General features: G+C 47.5%; 3 protein-coding genes, 2 long non-coding RNA genes and 1 pseudogene across 11 annotated transcripts; 3 read left to right on the top strand and 3 right to left on the bottom strand.

The window, feature by feature from the left end:
• LOC111257273 lies at window positions 1–5,212 on the bottom strand. 7 transcript variants are annotated; one of them, XM_022826543.1, is made up of 7 exons: window positions 2,479–5,198; window positions 2,233–2,382; window positions 1,443–2,114; window positions 895–1,338; window positions 658–744; window positions 286–365; window positions 1–103 (listed from the first exon to the last, which is right to left on the bottom strand). In XM_022826543.1, exons 1-3 carry the CDS (start codon window positions 2,980–2,982, stop codon window positions 1,590–1,592), a joined length of 1,179 nt encoding a protein of 392 aa, XP_022682278.1. In that variant the 5' UTR covers window positions 2,983–5,198; the 3' UTR covers window positions 1–103; window positions 286–365; window positions 658–744; window positions 895–1,338; window positions 1,443–1,589. The 7 variants fall into 7 exon arrangements, 6 of the variants coding, with proteins under 6 accessions (XP_022682278.1, XP_022682281.1, XP_022682279.1 ...); XM_022826546.1 differs by having other exon boundaries at window positions 895–985; XR_002677695.1 differs by having other exon boundaries at window positions 895–2,114; window positions 2,289–2,382; window positions 2,479–5,212.
• An 8-nt stretch (window positions 5,213–5,220) lies between these two features.
• LOC111257274 lies at window positions 5,221–6,638 on the top strand. Its single transcript, XR_002677696.1, has 3 exons — window positions 5,221–5,450; window positions 5,534–6,319; window positions 6,397–6,638. It is a non-coding gene; the product is annotated as an uncharacterized LOC111257274 (long non-coding RNA).
• A 5,905-nt stretch (window positions 6,639–12,543) lies between these two features.
• Window positions 12,544–14,958, bottom strand: LOC101753546 (annotated as a pseudogene).
• A 966-nt stretch (window positions 14,959–15,924) lies between these two features.
• Window positions 15,925–17,819, top strand: LOC101772566 (putrescine hydroxycinnamoyltransferase 1). Its single transcript, XM_014805327.2, has 3 exons — window positions 15,925–16,080; window positions 16,173–16,666; window positions 16,782–17,819. The coding sequence occupies exons 2-3, from the start codon at window positions 16,256–16,258 to the stop codon at window positions 17,658–17,660; spliced, it is 1,290 nt and encodes a 429-aa protein (XP_014660813.1). The 5' UTR covers window positions 15,925–16,080; window positions 16,173–16,255; the 3' UTR covers window positions 17,661–17,819.
• A 1,182-nt stretch (window positions 17,820–19,001) lies between these two features.
• On the bottom strand, window positions 19,002–19,732 carry LOC111257436. Its single transcript, XR_002677962.1, has 3 exons — window positions 19,521–19,732; window positions 19,202–19,323; window positions 19,002–19,032 (listed from the first exon to the last, which is right to left on the bottom strand). It is a non-coding gene; the product is annotated as an uncharacterized LOC111257436 (long non-coding RNA).
• A 197-nt stretch (window positions 19,733–19,929) lies between these two features.
• Window positions 19,930–24,577, top strand: LOC101786877 (transmembrane emp24 domain-containing protein p24delta9). The gene is made up of 3 exons (XM_012845930.1): window positions 19,930–20,128; window positions 20,175–20,341; window positions 24,572–24,577. The coding sequence occupies exons 1-3, from the start codon at window positions 19,930–19,932 to the stop codon at window positions 24,575–24,577; spliced, it is 372 nt and encodes a 123-aa protein (XP_012701384.1).

Below are 24,577 nucleotides of genomic sequence, written 5' to 3'. Positions count from 1 at the left end.
CCATCAATACATTAGGGGTTATATAGACTTTTTCCTTCCCATAATTATCGAACAGCTTGAGGACCTCCGCTAGAAGCATACCAGCAGTGCGTTCAGTGTCAACCTGTGCGATTGGCATACACACATTTATGGTTACTAAAATTAATACTGTAATCTGAACTGAAGAAAAAAAATGGTTATTGAGATTTGAAGGCTTGTGGAAACACAAGTTTTTAGCATCACGATTACTAACGAACTGGCGTACGAAAAGAACATATAATGAAAGGGCATTCCATCCTAGCTTACATTGTGATGCCTCACAAATGTGCTTTTACCATCAAAGCTGCTGACAGAAATGAGCACACAATACGCCGGTGCGATTCAGACTGCAAAATATGCCAGATCAACATCAAGAATAAATACATTAATGTACAAACTGTTGGAAAAACATGTAATAATAATGTGTAGTTGTTATGACATGGTTTCCAATCAAGACAGTGATGATAATAAATACCCTATTTCATACCAAGATATTGTGGTGTCAGTGAATTTCAACAACTTTTAATTAGTTGATTCCCAATCTTGCTCCCATCCATCAAAAAGTTTGAAAACAACCTCCCGCAATGCACTCTTAAGCAACTTAACCACATGCACATGGAATGCTGGTGTAAAGCTTACACTAGGGTCAAATATTATAATCACATTATCTTCACAGCTCCAAACATAGACAACCCACCGGTGCTCCACCAAACTAGGGAAGAATAGCTGTATACAAAAATTTGTTCAAATCATCACAGCTTATATAGAAAATGAATGAGTTATGGAAAGGAACCGTGAGCATGCTAAGCATTAATATGGTAAAAGTAAGAAATTTAGATGCATATAATAAGAAATATTATTGAGCTGAGGACTGACCATCTTGCAGTGGGGGACATCATAGCCGACCAACAAATTGTTCGCGTATGGAGGGGTCCATGATATCGAATGACCCATCAAGTATGGATCCCTGTGAATTGGCAGATGGTAACATAACATTAAATTGTTACAAAAGGGATTCAAAAGAACATTGGATCAAAATAATGGGTGGAAATGAAACTCATTGTGCCATTGATCAAATTGATGAAAAGGGAAACACCACAATGTTATAATAATAGTGAACATGCCACAAAGTCAGATTCAACAAAATGTCTCCAACAAGCACAAGGTTGGCCAACACATAATGCATCATCTAGCTGCTTGAAACGCCTCAGGATCGCATCAAATAAATCCATTGCCACCTCTGACTTGCCAATAAATTGCAATTTGACTGCAACTGTCAAGACCTCTATGTACTTTGGAATATAATGAATGAAGCATGGCCTACGATATATTGGAGTAAATATAAAAAAATGTACAAATCAATTATAGAAATAATTAACCATGAGAATAACAGTAACTGGATTGTGGTGAGATAATGTACATACATCCTATCATTGACACCATCATCCACCAGCACCATCTTTTCCATTAACAATGATGAATTAAGATAGGCATTGCTCGGCTGGAATCCCAGCTGCCAAGGAGTCTTGGAATCTATGATATGCGGGACAACCTTTCTAGGAGCATAGTCATCAGAAGAATCCAGTGACTGCAATGTGACATTGAGATCTATAGAACCACAACTTGGAATGATGAGCACCCAAGTATAATGTAGGCATTGCTTTCGTGATCATACAATGGGTGCTCAAAGCATTGGAAAAAATGGGATCAATCTGCTTTGATAAGTCTATCGTGGACGATGACATCATGTTATGGCGGTCAGTTGATGCTTGGCAAGATGCGCTATCCTGATGACCATTGTGCTCTGTACAACTGATGAAACGGGCTTTTTTGCCAACTGGATCTGGTTGGTCAACCAGAGAGACACCCTTCATATCAGAACATAGCTGTCTCTTAGCGGAACAGCTAACGGAAGTTTCACTAGCTATTTGGACATCAAAAGGCTCTAATGCGGAGGATGTTACAGGGACTCTCAGAGCATGTGCCGAGGATGTAGTTGCCTCACACAAAGCCATCTGCTGAGACATAGGATGGCCAGTGCCATTGGAGTCCTGAACAGCTGCCCAGTGGTAACATAAACCAGATGGTGCCCGCAGCTAAATTTGCAGAGTAGAAAGCAATAATAAGTTCAAGTTGAATACTTCAAAACAAGCTACTAATTGCAACAAATAGATAGAATAGAAGAACAACATAAGAATATCAAACGAATCTGACCTTGCTATTACCAAAATCAGATTCACTATAGTCATCGGGACCGGAAAGAGTATTACCAAGAATCATAGATTTCATTGTTCCATCATTAAATGGCTGGATACGTGGGAGTTTGTTGTGGTCCATATTCCATATGCTATCAAGGTACAGGCCCTGATAACAAAATAGGTATAGAGAAATCAACAAAATGGTATAACAATAAAGATAGAATGGGACGAGCACTGTATTGTACGAGATATAATTGTATACCTGCAGGAATAGAGTACATCCCGTGATGCTCGGGACTTTTAGGTTACTCTTTAGGTCAGACTTGAGTTTCAGAACAGCATACAGCAGTCGTTGAATGACATCTTCTGACCAGTCAAATGTATGTATAACCAAAGGATCTCTAAGCGTATTCCAGTAATCCACAGAGGCATGATCATACTTTGCACCCGGAGACAGTAACAAAGACATCACATACACTACAAATGCTGCCTTAAAAGCATTTTCTTCACTCGGTGACATTGACCCACCATAGTCCCGCTCAATAACCGCCTGTGCCGCCTTGATACTAGGTTGATCCTTCGCCTCAACACCAAGGTATTCAGCTGTTATCTTAGAAACAGTTTCCTTCCCTGGCATTCCATTTTCGGCTACACTCAAGCCATGGCTGGGAATACGAAACACACGAGCAACATCTTCCTTACTAAACTGTATTTTCCTTGAATCATTGATAACCAACGTCTGTGACAACGGATCAACCCTGCTCATAATCCATAGCGCAAACTTCCTGTTGGTTTGCCTGAGAGGGGGGAAATAGAGGATACCTTGAAGCCTATTGACTTCACTAACCCCCTCTTCCTCTCATCAAAACCTGAAACCACATCGTGTAGCTGCCTGATAGAGGACTTCGCGGACGCGGTGGTTACCTCTAACCGATTGCTTGATTTCAGTGACTTTGAGGTAGCCGCGACGCGCGATTTCTTCCGTGGGAATTTCTGGACCAGCATTTGTTTCAGGTGAAAGCCGATCGAACATCAATAAAGATTGAAATGGTAGTACTCCGTATATACTGACTGTAATCTGAAATTAATGTGCTTAAAGTCATTGGAAAAAGCGATGCGGATCGAACCTGCGAACCTGCGAAAAAGATGACCATCATAGAAAAAAAAATTAACTGTACTTTTATGTTTCGTCCTTCTATGCTTATACACTGGAGTACAAAACGACCGTAAAGAACTCTTTTCCTTTTCATGATATATAAGGAAAAGAATGGGGGAAAAAGACTTGTATATAACTCTTAGACGTATATATGACAGACGCACAAGTGAACACAAGATAACAAAATAACAAGCCAGAAGCAGGAAACGACACATGCATGCAGCTGCTTATTGACCTGACCTGAGTACCTGACCCACGCAGCTGAGAACAACACATACAGTACATAGTAGACTTAAAGCAGTTCACTACTCTAGCTGCAACATCTTCATGAAGTATGTATTATCCAGGCAGGTTAATGGGCGTGTTTTATTTGTGGCATATTTACAATCGGAGAAGCCCAGGGCCATCTGAAAGTTGCAGACTAAACCACTGAATTGCGACGAAACAATCTCAACCATTCCAAGTTTCCAACCTCACGAACCTCAAGAACTTAGCTACAAAAACATGCTTCGGCTCAACATGATGCCTAATGTAAGCTTCAGAAATGTGGATTTCTATACGGACCTGGTTTTATTTCTTGTGAAATTAAAGCATATAGAAAATGCTTCTCGCTACCCAGTGGAAATTCTGAAGAACAATGATAAGCAACAAGAAATGGGGAACATAACAGCTTTATTGATTAGTAGACAGGCTACAATGGTAGGATAGAAACCCAACTTGCCCTCCCTGGAAGGCTCTGAGTGCTAGGATCTATTTCTACCTACCTAATCTCCTGTCGTGGCCTTGGCTTATAAGAAGGCCGGCCATAACAAACTCTCAACTATTATGATCTTATCTCATCTCTATCTGATCTTATTTGTATCCTGATCCAACTAACTACTGACCCAGCCACAAAATAGGGGAATTAAGCACCACATCAGCAACTAGATGGCGCCTTCTTCCTCCTGTTGTACACCTTCCCATGAAAGAGTCCACAACACTTCCCCCCTCCTTTCGAAACAGCTCGTCCTCGAGCTGAAAATCTAGGTATGTGGACTTGAATTCCTCCGATGGCTCCCATGTAGAATCTGCGGCACTCTGACCCAGCAAATGCACCAGGACCTCCCACACCCCACGATTAAGATAGGCACGCTGAACCTTAGCATGTTCTGGAATAGCATGGCCATGCACAACGGTAGGAAGTGGAATTATGTCACCCGGGGCCTCGCCATGAAACGGCTTCAGGAAGACATTGTGGATGCGTGCTTTGGCGGGAAGCTGCAGGCGATAGGCAACCGAGCCAATGCGCTCAATCACCTGAAATGGCCCGTAGTAGCCAGGAGCCAGCTTGGCATTCTAGGCCACCTTGACGGAGGACACTGCACGCTGGTGAAAATGAAGCCACACCCAATTACCCACAGCAAAGGTGACGTCCCGATGGGTTGCATCATATTGTTGCTTCATGATTCCTTGTGGCTGGAGGAGCCATTCCCGAACAGCAGCCAAGAATGCATCCCTTTCGACGAGCTGCTTGTCCAATGAAGCCACCCGTGACAAGCCGGGCTGATAAGCAGCCAATGTGGGGGGCGGCCTGCCATAAACCATCTCAAAGGGCGTGGCCTGAAGAGCTGTCTGATAGGAAGTACTATAACAGTATTCCGTCCATGGCAGCCACCTGAGCCAACTCCGTGGCCGATCGCCGGCAAGACAGCGAAGATAGACACCCAATACCCTGTTAGTGACTTTTGATTGGCTGTCAGTTTGTGGGTGAAAAGCAGAACGAGGCATAAAGTCACTCCCGACAAAGCGAAACAATTCTATCCAAAATGCACCGGTAAAGACAGGATCCCTGTCACTAACAATAGAGATCCGTCCTGCTCGTGCCCCTGAAAAGTCCAAGGCACCTGCCGAGGGTGACTACGAGGATAAAGCTTTTGACCCCGAGAGTTAGTGTTTGTCTTTCTGCTCAACTTTGATTGCGGTTAATTTTTGTTTCCCTATTTTTCTGATGTGTCTTGCTTTTGACAGAGTATGAAAGATCTGCCTATCCCTTTGAGCCCAATAACTTGGCTAGGATGTTGGCTACCCTTGAGTATAAGGTAGTATATCCGAGGCTTATTGCTTTTGCCTCTTATTGTTTTACTATTATTTAATTATCTTTTTTGGTGTTTCTGTTTTGTAGTCTGTTATTCTTGGTAAACTTGTTGTTGATAAGCTGGCGACCAAGGAGAAAGACATGCTCAGCTAGAGCACAAAGATGATGCAGCTCGAGGCTAGGGTCGCAAGGCTCGAGGAAGAGAATAAAATTTTGTACAATATAAAGGATGAGCTTTCCGAGGCTAACTCCGAGCTTGAAAGAAACAAGACATTGCTCATGAACACTTGCAGTGACCTCGCTCAACAAGTTGAGAGGTTGGAAAAGAGCTCCAAAGGAAATCTTGGTGTTTTGGAGAAACTCCGAAACACCGTGGAAAAAGATATACAGGCCATTGCAGAAAGGGACAAGGTGATTCACACCCTTGGCCAAAAGTTTCAAGAACAGAAGACCTTTGTTGAGGAGGCGGAGCAGGCCCTTAAGAGGAGATTTGCTGAGATTTACGAGGGATACAAGGCTGCTCTCATGACATTTGGTGCTGAGCCTCTTCCATTCCCAAGCGATGAAGGTGAGAAAGAAATGTTCGAATAGATGGATGAGGAGTTCAAGGGTCTACCTGAGGTTTTGACTGGGGTCAGCGACTTTTCCGTTTCCTTTTGTATTGAAAGCACGTTTCATCTTCTTGAAGAGAGTGGTTGTTCGCATTTCTTAAAGTTCGCGGCTAGTACCCACAAGTTTCCCTTGGCCTTGGAGATTCATGCAAAGGAGAAGTCCAAGAATGTGAGAGCCGTGAAGCTGAACTTTTACAAACAAATTTGTGCTACTTTCGAGTGAGAACACGCGAGGCTCGTTGCTCAAAAGCAACTTCTGCAGGTCGGGGTTCATTTGATCTTGCGTTTATCTCTCTTATTTTTGGCTCATTTTTTGATGGTTTTTTATTTTTTTCACAGACTAAGGAGGAGGAATCCAAAGGCAAGGGCGGAGGCGGAAGCAATGGCTTCGGGAGAAGGATGCTTTTCACAGATCAACTTGCTCGAGGCCTAACTGAGAATTTGCATTGTTGACCATAGTCTTTTGTAATGATACATTTAACACTTTGATGGGATGCTTTTGCGGACCGTGATGTAAATATTAGTTGTTTGGTTGGTGCCAAGTGCTTCGAACTAGTTGCCTTTAATATTTGAATGCTTTACTATTTGTATCCTCGCGAATTCTTGTATCTCGAGGCTGTGATGTTTGTGTGATATCATCTGCTTGGTAACTAAAATTGCAGCATGCAAGAGCGAGCGTCGTGCTTTCTTTTTTGAAAAACGTCACCCCCCTAGCTCCTTTATGCGTAGATTTTGGTTGAGCTTCGATGTTCGTTGCTTGAGCTGAACGATGGAGATTTGTTTGTTGGGCTCGAGATGAAACTCCGAGAACAAAGGGATGAGAAGTGTTTTTTTAAAAAAAAATGTCACCCCCTGCCCTTTTGTTCGAGGGTTTTACTCGAGGTTATTTTCTCATGGAAAGAGAATGAAAATATTTTTGTCTGTCAAAAAACATCATGCCCCCCTTTTCATCCTTTATCGCGAAAGAGATTGAACTTAGATACAGCTTTAAGATCTAGAGGATAAGTCACGAAAAACCTTGTTTTCGAGTTTGGTTGACTTAGAAGAGATGGCGAGAGGTGAGATGCTCAAGCTTTCCCTTTTTCAAAAAAGCATCACCCTCGCCCTTCTTACCTTTTTGCGTGAACGAGGTTAGATTAATTTTAACAATCTACAAGATAAGTCAACAGAAAACTTGTTCTCGAGTTTTGTTGACTTAGAAATATAACGATAGTTTGGTTGATATCGCAACCCTTGGTATATATGGCGCATAGAAAATGAGGTTTTGCAAACTTAATTGTTGCCTTATGTATATTGCATAAAAACGCATGCTATATTTGCATAGAAATACGAGGTTAGGCAACTTGTCGTTGCTTTAAATTTCTTGCACAAAAACATAAGTTTTCATCACGTGGTTGCGCAGAAACTCAAACATTTTAGAGTTTCGCAGCACTTGGAAAAATGGTAAGCTTTGTTCTGCAGCTCTTGGAATGAACCTGTTAAGGGCTGCGATAGTTCCCGTCAATCTCTGCACATCTTTCACCGAGGTTGGCTTCCTCATATCAACAAGTGCCTAGATTTTGTTCGGGTTGGCCTGGATGCCCTTCGTTGAAACCAGGCATCCTAAGACTTTACCCCGCTAAACCCCGAACACACATTTCTCTGGGTTGAGTTTCAGGTTTGCTACTCTTAAATTATCAAATCTTTCCACGAGGTCAAGTATGCGATCTTTCTTCTTATCACTTTTTACGATTAGGTCGTCGACGTAAGCTAGGATATTTCTACGAAGCTGTTTGGGCAAGATTATTTCTATCATTCTTGAGAAAGTTTGCCTGCATTTTTAGCCCCTCGGGCATTCTCACGAAGCAAAAAGTTCCAAAGGGTGTTATGAAACCAGTTTTTCCTTCATCTTCTTTTTTTATTCGAATTTGGTGGTACCCCAAGAATAAGTCCAACAGCAATAACATTTCACTGTTTGCAGCATCGTCCACCACCTTATCCACTCTTTCCAATGGATAGTCGTCTTTTGGGCATGCCTTGTTTAGGTCAGTGAAGTCTATGCACATTCTCCACTTGCCATTCTTTTCCTTGATTGGTACGGTGTGGGCCAGCCATTCTGGGTAGATGATCAGGCGTATGACGTTGGCCTCAAGGAGTCTTTCAACTTCAAATTTCACAGCTTGAGCTTTTTCTTCTGATATTTTCCTAAGTTTTTGCTTTTTTGGCTTTGCACCTGGTTTTATGTCAAGGCTGTGCTCGATTATGTCCCTGTCAACCCCTTGGAGGTTATTGGCAGACCAGGCGAAAACATCTTTGTTTTTGTTTAGGAATTCGTTTAATTATTTCTCCTCCTCGGGCTCGACGTTAGCACCTATTGTGATATATCTGTCCATGACATAGTCATCCAGGAGGACTGTCTTTGTTTCGCCATCCTCGCTTATCTTCACCTTCTCTTTGTCCCTCTTGGGCTCAACATATGCCTTTTTCTTTTCTTGCGGCTCAACCTCGTAAGGGGTCGTTAAGTGATGGAAATTCTTTTGTCCGGGGGTTACATCTTTTTCTATATTTCTGGCAGTTTGTTGGTCATCGTAGACCGTGATGACTTCTTTCAAGGTTGGGATTTTCATACATAAAAATAGTTGCCTAATTGTTGCATTGAACTTGTTGATGAACCCTCTCCCGAGGATGGTGAAGTAGGGGTAGTACATTTCGACTACATCGAACATTATGTGTTTTGTTTTTGCATTGTCGAGATTTCCAAATGAAACTGGGAGTGCGATTTTTCCTAAGGCTTTAACCGGCCTCCCCCAAAGCCAAGCAATAGGACTTCCGCCAGCTCGAGCAAGTGCGGGTCGATTTTCATTTCTCTAAAGGCGTTTGCGAAGATGATATCCGCAGAACTTCCATTGTCCACTAGGACCTTCCCTATTTTCCAGCTAGCAATAATGGCCTCGATCACCAGCGCATCATTATGCAAGGCTGTTTTCAATTTAAAATCTTCTTCTGTAAAGAGATGGGCATGTGTGCCCACTCTGGTTTGGCTAGGGGACCATCACGTATGATCGTGTTCACCTACCTGAAATAATCTCTTTTTTGCCTTTTATTTTCAAACTCGAGGGAAGACCCTCCGACGATTGGCATTATCATGCCATAGGTTGGTAGAGCATTTGAGCTTTCCTCGCAACGCTCGAATTGTGAGGATCCCCCTGAGATTGGCATTATCATGCCATATGTGGGCATGGCTTTAGGATTGTTGTTTTGTGGATTGTTAGGCTCGGCTTTTGGAATTTTGTTTGGTAGATTTGGTGGTGGCAAGGGTATCTCATGAAGAGGTTGGGAAGGTGTTTAGTTTGCAGTCTGCGAGGTTAACTGAGTTTGAGGGCGAAATTACAGTGAATGTTGCCACATCATGGCGGGTTGGAAGGTTGCGAGGTTGGGGTTTGTGTAGTATGGTGGTTGCTTCAGGGCAAAAATTAGTTGCATGGTCAAGTTGTTTGCCATGGAACATACAGTAAAACGGTCTCTATTGGTTACTTTGGTTATTTGGCCTCAGGGGCCCTCTGCCTCGGCCTCTTCCCCTTCCGGCATAGCCGCCCCTCTGGCTGCTGCCAAAGTTTGGTTGATGTTGGTAGTTTCGGTTTTGGTTTTGACCTTGGTTTTGGTTTTAGTTTTGGTGCGAGGGTTGATTACTCTCGATCGCCAGTACCTGTTGGGCTGGGTGCAAGTGGTGATGTTGCTTGTGATTGTAGCGCGAGGCTTGCTAGTTTTGGTCTTTTTCAGCTTGCCTCTAGCAGTTTCTCTCCGCCACTCTTCTCCTATGTTCTTCATCTGATCTACAATACTTTTCTAGCTCTATGAATAGGGCTTCCATTGTTTTTGGCTTTTTCCTTGATAGCTTCGAGGCTGTTGGGCCTGGGTTGAGCCCCTTGATGCAGGCTGCTATGGCCACACTATCCTCTACATCTGCAGCTTGCGACTTGAGCTGGACAAATCTTCTCACATAGCTTGCGAGAGGTTCTTTATCTTTTTTGCACACAATTGAATAGATCCTCCTCATCAGTCACGGCTCTGTGAAAGCCTTGGAAGTTTTGTACTAGCTTGGATTTGAGATCTATCCAGCTGTATACTTACTGCGGTGGGAGTAGAGAGTACCAATTCAATGCCGCGCCCTCGCATGCTATTATAAAAGATTTTGCTAGCACCACGTCATCTCCTGCCACCGAGGCTATGGTTGTTTCGTAACTCAAGAGGAACTGCCAAGGATCTGTTTACCCGTTAAACTTTGGCAGTGTAACTGCTTTGTAGGTTATTGGCCATGGGGCTGTTTGTAAGCCTAAGGATAATGGAGAGATTTTGTCGATCGTTGTGTATGCGCTCGTTGTCACTGGGGTGTTGTGTCCAACGAGGCTAGAATTTGGGTATATTATGGGTGTGCCATTGGTGCCGAAAGTTGGAAGTGGTGGCTGCGGTGGCTGTTGTGGTGTATTATGCAAGTATTGCAACTTGTTCATCTTTTGCTGCAACTCTGCTAGCTGCCTTTTGGCCTCATTTAGGATTGCCAGCTTGTTGGCTGCTAATCTTTGCGCCTGGAGTTCTTGAGCAATTTTTTCTTTTCTTTCTTCAGTGCTTCTAGTTATTTTAGTGCCGAGGCTAAGTCATCTTCTGTTTCACTAAGGGGATCATTATGCATGTTTACTTGCGGTTGTGCTTGGCTTGAGGTCTCCGCCTCCATTCTCCTTTTTTCACTTCTCGTTCTTAGGTTAGACTCGATTCTTTTTTGTTTTTCTACCTTATCAGTGTTATCTTGCTCGACCGAAACGAGTTGCCTTTCCTACCCTGCCTCGTCCTGGGTGGTCCTCTTCTTCTTCTAGGGTGGCATCGTGGGTTACTTGTTGGCTCAGACCACGGTGGGCGCCAATGTTGGGAAACAAATCTTAAGGAGACTCGAACACAACAATGTTAGAGAAGTTCTTGTGGTTCAATTCTAAAAAATGAGCATCCGTTTACATCGGGGTAGGGCTCCCCTTTTATAGTGTCCGGAGGACACTTTACATTCCGCGATTACCCTTACTCAACCACTACATTCCTATAATATGCTATACATAAAGATCTTTTGGAGGTAACTTGTACGACTTAGTCTCCTCCACCGAGTCGCGCTTCTCACGCCTCCAGACAATCCTGTGAATCACGCTCTCAGACAATCCTGAGAATCACGCCTTCACATTTTCAACGCCTCCACGCCTTTAATCTCGCACCCAAAGCCATGTTAGCCTCGTGCCTCGAAGTTATCTTAGCCTCGCACTAGAGAGGTGCCAGCCTCGTGCCCTGGTTCTTGGCTTGTTCATTCCAACGACCCTGCGTGAGACACAGTAAACAACTCGACGCTCGGGGTTAGCTTCGAGTGCTCGAGGGTAAGCTTTGTTATAGCCTAGTGATCAGCAATTATCTCTTGGCTTCGAGATTGAATTTACAGAGGTGACGCGAAGCTAGCAACTTTCACGCCAGACCGGTCCCTTGAGATTAGGGACCCTCGCCCGAAGTTAATTATTTTACGAAGCTAGGTGGTTCATGCTGAACAAAACAACCTCGAGGATGACTGTTTTTTTGGGCGTCTGACTTCTAGACGTCTGTGCCATCTTGCCATGCCGCGCGATATCTTCACAATGAAACTGTTTGCACAGCCCAGGCATTCTTCATGGAGGAAGCATGTTTTAGTACCTGGAACAATCCACTTCATCCGTTTGACCTTATCTACAAAGTATCGACTCAATAAGTGCTCCAAACAATTCAAATTGGTCTAAATTCACCCTAAATAATTTTTTCTCCGTGTGCAAGTTGTGTTTCATATTCAAATTTTGCTATTTTCAAACTATTTCCGACTTTTTGCTATTAATAATTTCATATGTTTAGATAGTTTGATATTAGTTTATTTGTAAGATATGAAAATGCATGGAATTTAATGTAGATTATGATGCCAGATATCATCTCATGAAATTGGAACCCACAACACAACACTTATGGGTAGAATAACATAAAATTCGTTAGATTATAATTTGGAAACTTTGAATTGTCTATGGAATGAGTAAGTAGACCTGAGCGAAAGTTGGACTGGATCGGGCTGACAAAAGGAGAGACATTTTAAGCTCAAAATACCTAATTAGGCCCACCTGTGAGAGCTATCGGGGTGTAGTTTTTGGGGCAGGCTGGGCTGCACATCATTTTCACGTGTAATAAAAATAAAAAAGTCGGTCGGGCTCCCATTTTAATATATGACGATTAGGATCCGCTCAGATTACGACAAGATAGTTCGACTAGCTTGTGTTAAACGCGTCCATAAATATATGATACTAGCAAAATACCCGTGCGTTGCTACGGCACAAGATCAATCGCATGTTTTCCAAACTAATGATATTTTTTATTTCCATCACTAAATTTTTATTCCACTTATTGGTTGTCTACATATTTAATAGAAAACTAAAAGAAAAATCATAGTAAATTGCCTGAGAACTAGTAGGGGGAATACAAAAAGGTGAGACACAGCACCTTTGCATTAAATCCCAACGAATTAACGTACCACTTGACATCATTCGATAACAAGTAGTTGGGGTCCAGGTCAAAGTAGCTAAAGAAATTCTCTGCTGGAAATTTCTCGACAATCAAATTGTCCCATAGATACTTATAACACATCAGCGGGAGCCTGTCATAAAGATATTGAGCAGATAACTTCAGAAATGCCATCATTCTACCATCTTACTGTGAGGCAAAACATTAAAACTTGATGACAACTACAAATACTACTACTCATCATATGAATTTTATTCTGGTCGGGTCATGTTTCTATGTTGTAAAATAGGCGCCAATGTGAGTTATATCTAGGAGATGTGTGTGGTTTCTGTAGGACTCTTTTCTTCTATTAATGCAATGATATTACATGCTTGAGGGGGGAAGAAGAAATTTGTTTGCTAAACAGTAACAGACACCAATTACCTCATAAAGATCTTGTATTAATATATTAATAAGATGCATTCTAAATGGCACAATACAATGGGAATAGATGTGGTACAATCTTTTGTAACAAGCACACTTGCCAAGTAACATTTACTTGAAGCAATTTAACCAGCATTCTGCATTTGTATACTGAATGATTGACCTAAGAGTTGTTCCTTAAAACAAGACTAACAAAACATCATGATCCGCAACAAATAGGATCCTTGGGTGGGTAATCAAGCGATCGCATGGTCTACAACAAAAATCTTCAGTATAATCAGCACTCAGCATCAAATAATCTTCTTTTTGGGTAATTATACTACGATTGGACAATGGGCAACAGGCCAAAAAAGCATCAATACAATTTCATGCAATTTCAGATCAAAGCAGAAATTGGTTTAAGGGAACATACTTGGCAATTGCAAGTCATAATTTGCCATTCTCTACATTAAGTGGTTAGCAAAGCAGCAGTAAGGGCCGGACCTTCCATTTCTTTTTTGTGCTTCTGAGGGACTTTTTTGCGTGCGGCGTGTCTTTGTATCCACCAGGATGGGTGAAATGAAATGCTATTCTTGGGCAGTTGGATTTCATCAATAATCCATATCACCCATGAACCTTCAACAACTCCAAACCTGCAGTGACATGATTCACAATCAGATCTACTAAATAGAATGTTTCCTAAATAGAAAGCTTCAAATTCACTCAGGAAACCAACAATATAGCAGAGTATTTCCATCAGTACACGGTATTGGTTTGCCGTTGCACAGAGAAGAGACAAGCTTCTAGTCATCTAGTGCTTACACTGGAATTTCCCGTGTGATGTCCTCAAACAATAACTGGTTTGTTCCCACGATGAAGTTCATGAATCTTACCGCCCATAATTCTTCCGTAGATCTAATGGCGACATCCACTCTTCGAACTACCTGCTCCAAAATGAAACAAGTCGAAATGACATTCGTTAAGAGAAATTCTCCATGGCAAAGTCGTGGTGAAAAGGCATAGATTACTGCGTTGTCGCCTCGTCTGGGGCATCATCATTAGTAATGGGACGCATTCCAAGATAGAACCCATGTAAATGAAGCAGCATTCTGCTCGGGAGAACCAGAAATGCGGGTCTCACCTCATCCTCGGCGGTCCGAACCTGCCTTCATGGCATCGGTCCTCTCCGGCTTGCTGTGCTCGAACACGAACTCCATCTATTTCTCGCACCATTCCTGCCGCGAGAAGGACGATCAGTCAATCACCATCAGAACTACAGGATGCGAGGATCTTCCCCCTGCCCAGGAGACAAGGAAATGCGGAAGGCACGAGCTTTGGGCGACTACGTTACCGTGGCGGTGATGTCGGTGACGGCAAGCGCGGCGGGCGCAGGCCGGGCGGCGCGGCCAGCTCCTCTCCTTCTCCTCTGCCGGATCCGGCCGGCCCCCAATCCCTCTCCCCCGGCTGAGGCGGGCGGCGGGTGCAGGCCGGGCGGCGCGGCTGTGGCCGGGGCGGCGCGGGCGGGCGGGGCCGTGCGGTGCCTAGATCTCGCGCGAAATGACCGCTCCGCTGCCCCTCCTCGCCGTCATCCTCCATGCCTGCGCCGCCGCCGAGGTGCTGGTCTTCGACGTGCCGTCAGGAAGCTCCAAGTGCCTGACCGAGGACCTTCGCCGCGGCGTGCTCTCCCCACGCCTCGTACCGTGTGGCAGCGGGGTCCACGTCGACGGCTGCCCGAGGATCTCGGTGCGCGTCACGGGTCCGCGCGGCGAGGAGCTCCACCTGGTGGAGGCCGCGGAGCGCGGGGGAGTTCAGGTTCCAGGCGGCGGAGGATGGCGGGCACACCGCCTGCTACTGGACGCCCCGCTACGAGTGCCGCACCGTCGACGTGCAATGGGACACCGCCGGGGGCTCCGGGTCACGGCCCGCCGTCGCGGTCTCCAACAACCAAGGCCCCATCGTTGTATGCTCCCCTATCCCGCTGCTCCGCCACCACCTCCCCGCCGCCCGCCCTTGCTCCCCGCCGCCCGGCTCCCCCGCTCCGCCCCTCCCTACTCTCTGCCGCCACCACCGCCCGCTCCCGCCGGATCCAGAACCGGCGCGGGACGCGGCTCTGAGGGAGGGGGCGCGTGCCGGCCGGCCACGGCGCTGCACGGGCCGAGCGTGGGCCGCTGCGACCCCGGCGGCGTCGTTTGTTTCGGTTTAACCCCTCCCTTCCCTCCTTTTTCCACCCGAGCCTAACCTCTTCAAAATTTGGACTGCGGGTTGATTTCACGAAAGTCTGAGGGATTTTTTGCAAAAAGAGCGCGACGGACGAAAATTGCTTGCAGAGACGTTACTCGCTTTAATAATAAGTATAGATATAGATTTAGGACAAGTTAGGTAGTTCGTTCTTATCTTAAACGTTATATATTCACGGAGGGAGTATGGTTGTAGCATCCAATTTATTTAATTCTAGAAATGACTAAGCATTACTTCAGCTATGTGATCAGCAAAGATATGATGCAAAATGCGTCCGATTTTATTATAAGGTGGTATCGGTAGCAAATTTGGCAAGCAGGTAGCAGCTTGATCAGTGATAAATTCTCTCGAACCTCGTAATGGCTCACAAAATATGAGAAAGCTGTGGCAGAAGCATGTTTTACTGTAGAAACCAAGAACATGTATCACTTTGCAGTTTAAGCAAGGAACTCATGATCTGTTTCTCGCACCATGAAAAAGTATTGCATGAATTTTTTTTTCCTCGCATGAACACTTATAACCATGTGAATTATGCGCTTGACAGGTTCCTTTGTGGTGCCCTGCTTCCAACCCATTTTGTAGGAAGCAGGGCCACAAAGGCAGCCATCTAAACTCTAAATTATTTAAAGTCCACATCCAGAGAGACAGCAACGTCCGACCCAACGCAAGCGACAGCAACGTCCCCTCTCCGGCGAGCCGACAGCCGGACGGATGCTATTTCCCTTCCTTCCTCGCGCCTCCTCCCATGCATTACTTTCCCCGAGAAGAGCCCTCTTGTTCTTCCTCGTCCCCGGCGTCCGAACGCGCCGGCCGTCTCTCCTGTGTGCGCCGCCGCGCAAGGTGAGCGTCTCGTCGTCTCGGGCAACCAAAGCACCAACCTGACCCCCATTGCCATGGTGATCACGTTCCGGTTCATCTCTTTCTCGTTCCAGGCCTGGAGACGCGAGGGGAAGCACCAATCCGTGGCGGCCGTGATCTTTCCTCGCCGGTTAATCCTTTGTGGAAATTAAAATCAATGGATTTTGAGGTGAAAGTGGTAGAGTCTTCATTTGTGGCGCCGAGCGAGCCGACACCGAGGCAGGGGCTCTGGTTGTCTTCCCTGGACATCATGTTGGCCAGTAGAGGCCACACACCAACAGTCTACTTGTTTCACTCCGATGACACCGCGTCCGATTTCTTCGACGTGGCCAGGCTCAAGGAGGCCATGGCCAAGGCCTTGGTGCCCTTCTTCCCACTCGCTGGCCGCCTCGCCGTCGATGGCAGCGGTAGGGTAGAGATCGACTGTAACGGCGAGGGCGCACTCTTCGTTGTCGCTCGCTCTGATATCACTGTTGACGACGAGATCAAAGACGTCAAGCCGTCGCCGGAGCTAAGGAGGCAGCTTGTTCCACGCATCGAGCCATCGTCCGTAGTATTGGCCGTACAGGTCTGCAACTTCTCCTAAATTATATTAGTGCTTCCATGCTTCCTCAATCATATGTCAATTTGCATCGGTACATGATGTGTGTGTGTGTGTGGATGCATGTTTAATTGCATTGCAGGTGACGTTCTTCAAGTGTGGATGGGTGGCGTTAGGGACGGCCCTCCACCACGCCGCCATCGACGCCATGAGCGCGATTCACTTCTTCCAGACATGGTCGGCCTTCTCCAGGGACGGCGAACGCGCCGCCGTGGAGCCCCCCTGCCACGACCGCACCCTCCTCCGCGCACGGTCCCCGCCCACCGTCCACCCCGACGCTCTCTCGACGTTCTACCCCAAGCTCGCCTTCTCCGATCCGTCGGGACCTCTCGCCACCAAAGTCTTCACCATTTCCAAGGACCGGATCGCCTCGCTAAAGCGCCTGTGCGGCGGCACGAGCACGTTCCGCGCCGTGAGCGCCCTCGTGTGGCGGTGCGCGTGCGTCGCGCGGCGGCTCCCGCCGGATTCCGAAGCCCGCTTCACCGCCCCGGTCAACATCCGGCGCCGGGTGAATCCGCCCCTCCCGGAACGCTACTTCGGCAACGCGTTGGTCAGGGTGGTCGTCGCCGCCGCCGCGCGGGATATCACCTCGGAGGCGTTGGCGTCCGTCGCCGGCCGCATCGGAGCCGCCATCGGTCGGGTGGACGACGAGCTGGTGCGGTCCGCGATCGACTACTACGAGATGGCAGGTACGGGCAGCCAGTCGTCGGCGAAGGGCACCCTGCCGGAGACCGATCTACAGGTTATCAGCTGGCTGGGCATGCCGATTTACGACGCGGACTTTGGGTGGGGGAAGCCGCGAGTGATGTCTCGTGCGGAGTCCAACCGCGGCGGGTTTGTTCACCTCATGAACAACGGGCCGGCAGACGGCGCCGGCGGTGTCAGCGTGCTCATGTGCATGGAGGCTGCAAATATGAAGGAGCTGGAGCGGCTGCTCTATGAAGCTCTGGCCAGATGCTAGTGGCTTTCATGCGGAAGCTTATTGGTATTGTAATTGTTTCTCTCAGTAGTTGTTGTGCTCATTCTGAATTTTTTTTATACTGGCAAAATACCCGTGCGTTGCTACGGCACAAGATCAATCGCATGTTTTCCAAACTAATGATATTTTTTATTTCCATCACTAAATTTTTATTCCACTTATTGGTTGTCTACACATTTAATAGAAAATTAAAAGAAAAATCATAGTAAATTGCCTGAGAACTATTAGGGGGGAATACAAAAAGGTGAGACACAGCACCTTTGCATTAAATCCCAACGAATTAACGTACCACTTGACATCATTTGATAACAAGTAGTTGGGGTCCAGGTCAAAGTAGCTAAAGAAATTCTCTGCTGGAAATTTCTCGGCAATCAAATTGTCCCATAGATACTTATAACACATCAGCGGGAGCCTGTCATAAAGATATTGAGCAGATAACTTCAGAAATGCCATCATTCTACCATCTTACTACGAGGCAAAACATTAAAACTTGATGACAACTACAAATACTACTACTCATCATATGAATTTTGTTCTGGTCGGGTCATATTTCTATGTTGTAAAACAAACGCCAATGTGAGTTATATCTAGGAGATGTGTGTGGTTTCTGTACGACTCATTTCTTCTATTAATGCAATGATATGCAGCCCTCCTACATGCTTGAGGGGGGAAGAAGAAATTTGTTTGCTAAACAGTAACAGACACCAATTACCTCATAAAGATCTTGTATTAATATATTAATAAGATGCATTCTAAATGGCACAATACAATGGGAATAGATGTGGTACAATCTTTTGTAACAAGCACACTTGCCAAGTAACATCAACTTGAAGCAATTTAAGCAGCATTCTGCATTTGTATACTGAATGATTGACCTAAGAGTTGTTCCTTAAAACAAGACTAACAAAACACCATGATCTGCAACAAATAGGATCCTTGGGTGGGTAATCAAGCGATCGCACGATCTACAACAAAAATCTTCAGTATAATCAGCACTCAGCATCAAATAATCTTCTTTTTGGGTAATTATACTCCGATTGGACAATGGGCAACAATGGGCAACAGGCCAAAAAAGCATCAATACAATTTCATGCCATTTCAGATCAAAGCAGAAGTTGGTTTAAGGGAACATACTTGGCAATTGCAAGTCATAATTTGCCATTCTCTACATTAAGTGGTTAGCAAAGCAGCAGTAAGGGCTGGACCTTCCATTTCTTTTTTGTGCTTCTGAGGGACTATTTTGCGTGCGGCGTGTCTTTGTATCCACCAGGATGGGTGAAATGAAATGCCATTCTTGGGCAGTTGGATTTCATCAATAATCAATATCACCCATGAACCTTCAACAACTCCAAACCTGCAGTGACATGATTCACAATCAGATCTACTAAATAGAATGTTTCCTAAATAGAAAGCTTCAAATTCACTCAGGAAACCAACAATATAGCAGAGTATTTCCATCAGTACACGGTATTGGTTTGCCGTTGCACAGAGAAGAGACAAGCTTCTAGTCATCTAGTGCTTACACTGGAATTTCCCGTGTGATGTCCTCAAACAATAACTGGTTTGTTCCCACGATGAAGTTCATGAATCTTACCGCCCATAATTCTTCCGCAGATCTAATGGTGACATCCACTCTTCGAACAACCTGCTCCAAAATGAAACAAGTCGAAATGACATTCGTTAAGAGAAATTCTCCATGGCAAAGTCGTGGTGAAAAGGCATAGATTACTGCGTTGTCGCCTTGTCTGGGGCATCATCATTAGTAATGGGACGCATTCCAAGATAGAACCCATGTAAATGAAGCAGCATTCTGCTCGGGAGAACCAGAAATGCAGGTCTCACCTCATCCTCGGCGATCCGAACCTGCCTTCATGGCATCGGTCCTCTCCGGCTTCCTGTGCTCGAACACGAACTCCATCTATTTCTCGCACCATTCCTGCCACGAGAAGGACGATCAGTCGATCACCATCAGAACCACGGGATGCGAGGATCTGCCCCCTGCCCAGGAGACAAGGAAATGCGGAAGGCGCGAGCTTTGGGCGACTACGTTACCGTGGCGGTGATGTCAGTGACGGCAAGCGCGGCGGGCGTAGGCCGGGCAGCGCGGCCAACTCCTCTCCTTCTCCTCCGCCGGATCCGGTCGGCCCCCAATCCCTCTCCCCCGGCCGAGGCGGGCGGCGGGCGTAGGCCGTGGCCAGGGCGGCGCGGGTGGCCGGGGCCGAGGCCGTGCGGTGCCTAGATCTCGCGCGAAATGACCGCTCCGCTGCCCCTCCTCGCCGTCATCCTCCATGCCTGCGCCGCCGCCGAGGCGCTGGTCTTCGACGTGCCGTCAGGAAGCTCCAAGTGCCTGACCGAGGACCTTCGCCGCGACGTGCTCTCCCACACCTCGTACCGCGTGGCGGCAGGGTCCACGTCAATGGCTGACCCGAGGATCTCGGTGCGCGTCACAGGTCCGCGTGGCGAGGAGCTCCACCTGGTGGAGGCCGCGGAGCGCAGGGGAGTTCAGGTTCCAGGCGGCGGAGGACGGCGAGCACACCGCCTGCTTCTGGACGCCCCGCTACGAGCGCGGCATCGTCGACTCCGTCGACGTGCAGTGGGACACCGCCGGGGGCTCCGGGTCACGGCCCGCCGTCGCGGTCTCCAACAACCAAGGCCCCATCGCTGTATGCTCCCCCATCCCGCTGCTGCTCCGCCGCCACCTCTCCGCCGCCCGCCCTTGCTCCCCGCCACCCGGCTCCCCCGCTCCGCCCCTCCCTGCTATGGCGGATCCACTTCGGATTTGCTTGATTAGTCATGATTAAGCCGCCTGATATGCGACTCTCATGCCTTAACCAAGTAAACACGAAGTGTCGCCGGATTTCATCCGATTTAACCACTTGAACAGGACCGAATAGCAAACTCACACGAAGGTGAGCGGTTCCAGAGAAAACAACAAGTCCACTGAGTTAACAAATTAACCATTTGGTTTGGCCATAAAACAACATCAGAGTTTACAAGGTTCAGAAGAAAAACAACAAAAGGTGAAACAACTAGCGGAAACTAACTCATTGGGGTCGGACATCCCTGGGGAGGCCAACCGGGATGTCAGCGATCCCTCTCCTCGCCGTCCGAGGAGGGATCCCACTCAACCGTCCAACCCGGAGGGAATTGGGGCAGCCAAGTGCCACCAGAGGAGGGCTCAGAGGCAGCAACTTCACCTGAAAAGAAGAGCCACAACAAGGTTGAGCTACTAAGCTCAACAAGACTTAACCGACAGGGAGTACGCTACTCCACCACTTCTAGACATGCAAGGCCTTTTGGCTGAGGGGTTTGTTTGCCAAAAGCGCTAGGTGTATCCCTACTTTCAAGTTTTAGCTCAGGTTCTAAGATCATTATCCGGTCTAAGTTTGCAACCTATTCTAAACAAACATAGAACCAACCAAAGGTATATACATCATCATCAAGACCATGTCATCATCAGATTCCGTTATTACTCAGGGTGACATAGCAATCAAGCAATCTCAAACTGTGAGAGGCAGACGAATCGATTCGAGTTTCTTAACCATACATGGCGAACCTAATCTCACGACATCCACGCACCACAAGGGTCGCTTCCTGTGTCGGCCGTCCCCATCAATTCCCAGGCGCGTGTCAGGTCCAAACTTCCCTTGGCATGCAATGCTCCACAGTCCCGGTCTCTACCGTACTGTGACCGCACTTGCACCCACATGATGCACCATAGGAACCTCGTTCCAGGGACAGCAGGGGTATAAGCCACGCCCTAGTTCAATCAGGTACTAGGCTTCCCCATCCCATTCTAGGTATGAGATTAGTACTTTCAAACACTTGATCACGAACACCACCACTGTCTGGCCTTAGCAAGTTTCATAGACAGACGGGGCGATCAGCCGACCACCAAAAAGTTACCCAACACCTTGCCCCGTCCATCATCCTTATAGTTGTAACAGAAGAGGAAAACAACCAACTCCTACAACTCGCGAGTGATAGGAAATCACTCAGCTTTTACCGTTTCCTATTTGAGCAAAGCATCTACTCGGTCCAACAGCTAGTGTTCAGATCAAGGGAGCTAAGTTATGCATCTATGGTTCCAAACAATTCCTATACGTAAATGCACAAGCATGTTAAAGAAGGCATGCACAAGTTTGGTAAAACACAGGGGATTCATGCATCCGGGGCTTGCCTTCGAACAAGGAGGAGGGAAGTTGCTCTTCTGCTTGGGCGGCTTCAGCTTCTAGAGGCAGGAGCTCGGCCACACCTTCGTCTTCTGGCGCCGGGTGCAGCTCGTAGAAGCCGTCGGCGAGACGCAGCTCTACACGAATGCAATGCATTGGTTAGCATTTAGACGGTTATTTCAACAGCAACACTTGCAAGTTTGAGCCTAGAAACTTGCGGCAAGTTACAGGAGGGTGGGGAGGTTCGCTTGAGTTGGTGGAGATCATGATATAAGGGTCGGATGGGAAGGAACTTATGATCTGACCCTTAATCTAGAGGAATAGATGTGCTAGGGGTCCTCAAACTTAACGCTGAAAAGTCCCCAAGTTTTACACATACACCCTCGGTTCAAGGAAAAGATACAGCCGAGCCCTCGGGCGAGGCGGAGAAAGGTCGGCGGAACAGACAGGGTCGGGCGAGACGGAACCGGGGTCGGGCGGATAGGAGGGGTCGGACGAGACGAACAAAGGGTCGGTAGCTTACCTTCGTCTTACAGATGAGACTTGGGGTCGGGAAAGAACAGGCTTGGGCGGAAAGACTAAGGCTTGGGACAGCGGCGAGGATGTCCGGTGGTACTCCGGCGGCGGTGGTGCTTCTTGTGGACCACAAGCAAGCTCTCGTGCAGCATGGGGAGCAGTGGCTGGTGGATTGGGGAAAGTGGTGTTTGAGCAGAGAGGAGAGTTCCTCAGACTTAGGCGGTGGCGCAGTGAGCACGAACAGGGAGCAAGCGGGAGGGCAGAGATGGCGAAGGGGGGCTCCGGTGGGGCTCCGGCATTCCCTTTTATAGCTGCGCGGAAGAGAGAAGGGGGAGCGGCGCGAAGGCCGGGGAAGAAGCGATGGAGTGCGCTGCCGGGGCGGCGATTGAGCGACGAGGGCGGTGGAGCAGGACTTCGGGGATGACACCGGCGGTCATTGGGCACCGGTGACAGGGCGGCGCAGGCGCGGGTTTTCCGGTGGTTGAGATTTGGCGGAGGCGGGCGTCGTTGTGCGGTGGATCTGATGGAAGTGACCGGGGAAACGGCGCTAGAAACGAGGGCGCACAGGTGAGAAGACAGGCGGCTGCAGTCGCGCGGGCAAGTGCGGAGCAACAGATTGTCGGGGTGGAGCTCTGACAGGGCGGGAAAAGGAGCTATCGCTGCCGTGGTCTGGGTTGGCGGAGGAGGAATCGTCGCGTAGCGAGGACCGGGCGGCGCGACTGTGGAGGGGCGATGGAAAAGACGGGCGGCATCGGGCTCTGCAGCCAGGATCTGGCGATGTGATGATGGGCGCGGGCAGCGAGGTGCTGCAGAAAGGGTGGCAGAGGAGCTTCCGCTGCGATTGGGGAAGGGGGCGCGAGAATCCATCCAGTCGTGGCCGGCGACGAGGCGGAGCGGCGGGCGTCGGAGGAGTTGAGCCACGCGGCTAGGGAACTCTGAAGCGGGCATGCAACTCGAGTGCGCCTGTCGCGGGAGATCTGGGAGAAAGATCCCGTGGGTCCCTCGGTCAGTCTCGGCGGTCCATGGCTCAGATTGAAGGGAGGCGTTGTGGGAGGACTTAGAAAGATCCGGCGGTGGGTTGGGGGTCGGCGGGGTCGGAACTGGGGGAAAAACGGCGAGGGGTCAGATCACAGGGGGTCGAGACCGAGCTGGAGATTGAGCACTTAGACTTGGTAAACTAAGACAGGGGATCAGGGACTCGGATTAAGATTAACGCGAAGGATTTTTAACCGAGGTCGTTACACCTGCTCTCCGCCGCCGCCGCCGCCCGCTCCCGCCGGATCCAGAACCGGCGCGGGACGCGGCTCTGAGGGAGGGGGCGCGTGCCGGCCGGCCACAGCGCTACACGGGCCGAGTGTGGGCCGCTGCGACCCCGACGGCGGCATTTGTTTCGGTTTAACCCCTCCCTTCCCTCCTTTTTCCACCTGAGCCTAACCTCTTCAAAATTTGGACTGCGGGTTGATTTCACGAAAGTCTGAGGGGTTTTTTGCAAAAAGAGCACGACGGACGAAAATTGCTGGCAGAGACGTTACTCGCTTTAATATTAGGTATAGATATAGATATAGATATAGATATAGATAACCGGCATATTAGTTCGTTTCAAAATGTTACTCTTTATTTCTCCTAAATCTCAACTAAGTGGCAAGGATATCTAGTTCTTTATAGCATGGTGCACCAGCCGTTTAAGCGTATAACTAGGAGGATTAAATAATCAATCTAACAGGCTCACAAATGAACAAGGTAATGGTCTCACAGCTGGGAGAGACCAGGTTACTCTAGGCCAAGAAGGATAAGGGCAGATTAGGCGTAGGAAAATTATCTCTTCCTAAATTTCCAGTCTGTTTGCATTTGACATAAAAAAAAAGAAGTGATGGCGATGGCACTCTCTAACTCAAATTTGACTAACGAGTGGTGTGGACCTGGTGAAAGAATCATCTCGTAATGGCTGACAAAATATGAGGAAGCTGTGGCAGAAGCATGTTTTACTGTAGAAACCAAGAACATGTATCACTTTGCAGTTTAAGCAAGGAACTCATGATCTGTTTCTCGCACCATGAAAAAGTATTGCATGAAAATGTATCACAAAATATGAGTGCCCGAGGGATGTAAAGTCCACGTAACACCCCCCCCCCCTCCCCATCTGCATGATTTCGAGCAGCTGTGTGCATGATTTCGAGCAGCTGTGTTCATGCTTTGCCATTGCAGGCATGA

The sequence above is a fragment of the Setaria italica genome, chromosome V (assembly GCF_000263155.2).
Source record: "Setaria italica strain Yugu1 chromosome V, Setaria_italica_v2.0, whole genome shotgun sequence".
Taxonomy (NCBI): Eukaryota; Viridiplantae; Streptophyta; class Magnoliopsida; order Poales; family Poaceae; genus Setaria; species Setaria italica.
The sequence above is the reverse complement of the archived record's forward strand: the minus strand, read 5'-3'. Positions and strand labels throughout refer to the sequence as shown.

Bases quoted from the DNA above. Each gene is read 5' to 3' on its own strand.
- LOC101772566 (XM_014805327.2), top strand. From the start codon at position 16,256: ATGGATTTTGAGGTGAAAGTGGTAGAGTCTTCATTTGTGGCGCCGAGC. The intron at 16,667-16,781 runs GTCTGCAACTTC...ATTGCATTGCAG, and splicing joins CCGTAGTATTGGCCGTACAG to GTGACGTTCTTCAAGTGTGG.
- LOC101786877 (XM_012845930.1), top strand. From the start codon at position 19,930: ATGACCGCTCCGCTGCCCCTCCTCGCCGTCATCCTCCATGCCTGCGCC. The intron at 20,129-20,174 runs GTCCGCGTGGCG...CGCGGAGCGCAG, and splicing joins GATCTCGGTGCGCGTCACAG to GGGAGTTCAGGTTCCAGGCG.
- LOC111257273 (XM_022826544.1), bottom strand. From the start codon at position 2,982: ATGAGCAGGGTTGATCCGTTGTCACAGACGTTGGTTATCAATGATTCA. The intron at 2,383-2,478 runs GTATACAATTAT...TTTTGTTATCAG, and splicing joins GATGTACTCTATTCCTGCAG to GGCCTGTACCTTGATAGCAT. The intron at 2,115-2,232 runs GTCAGATTCGTT...CTGCAAATTTAG, and splicing joins CTGATTTTGGTAATAGCAAG to CTGCGGGCACCATCTGGTTT.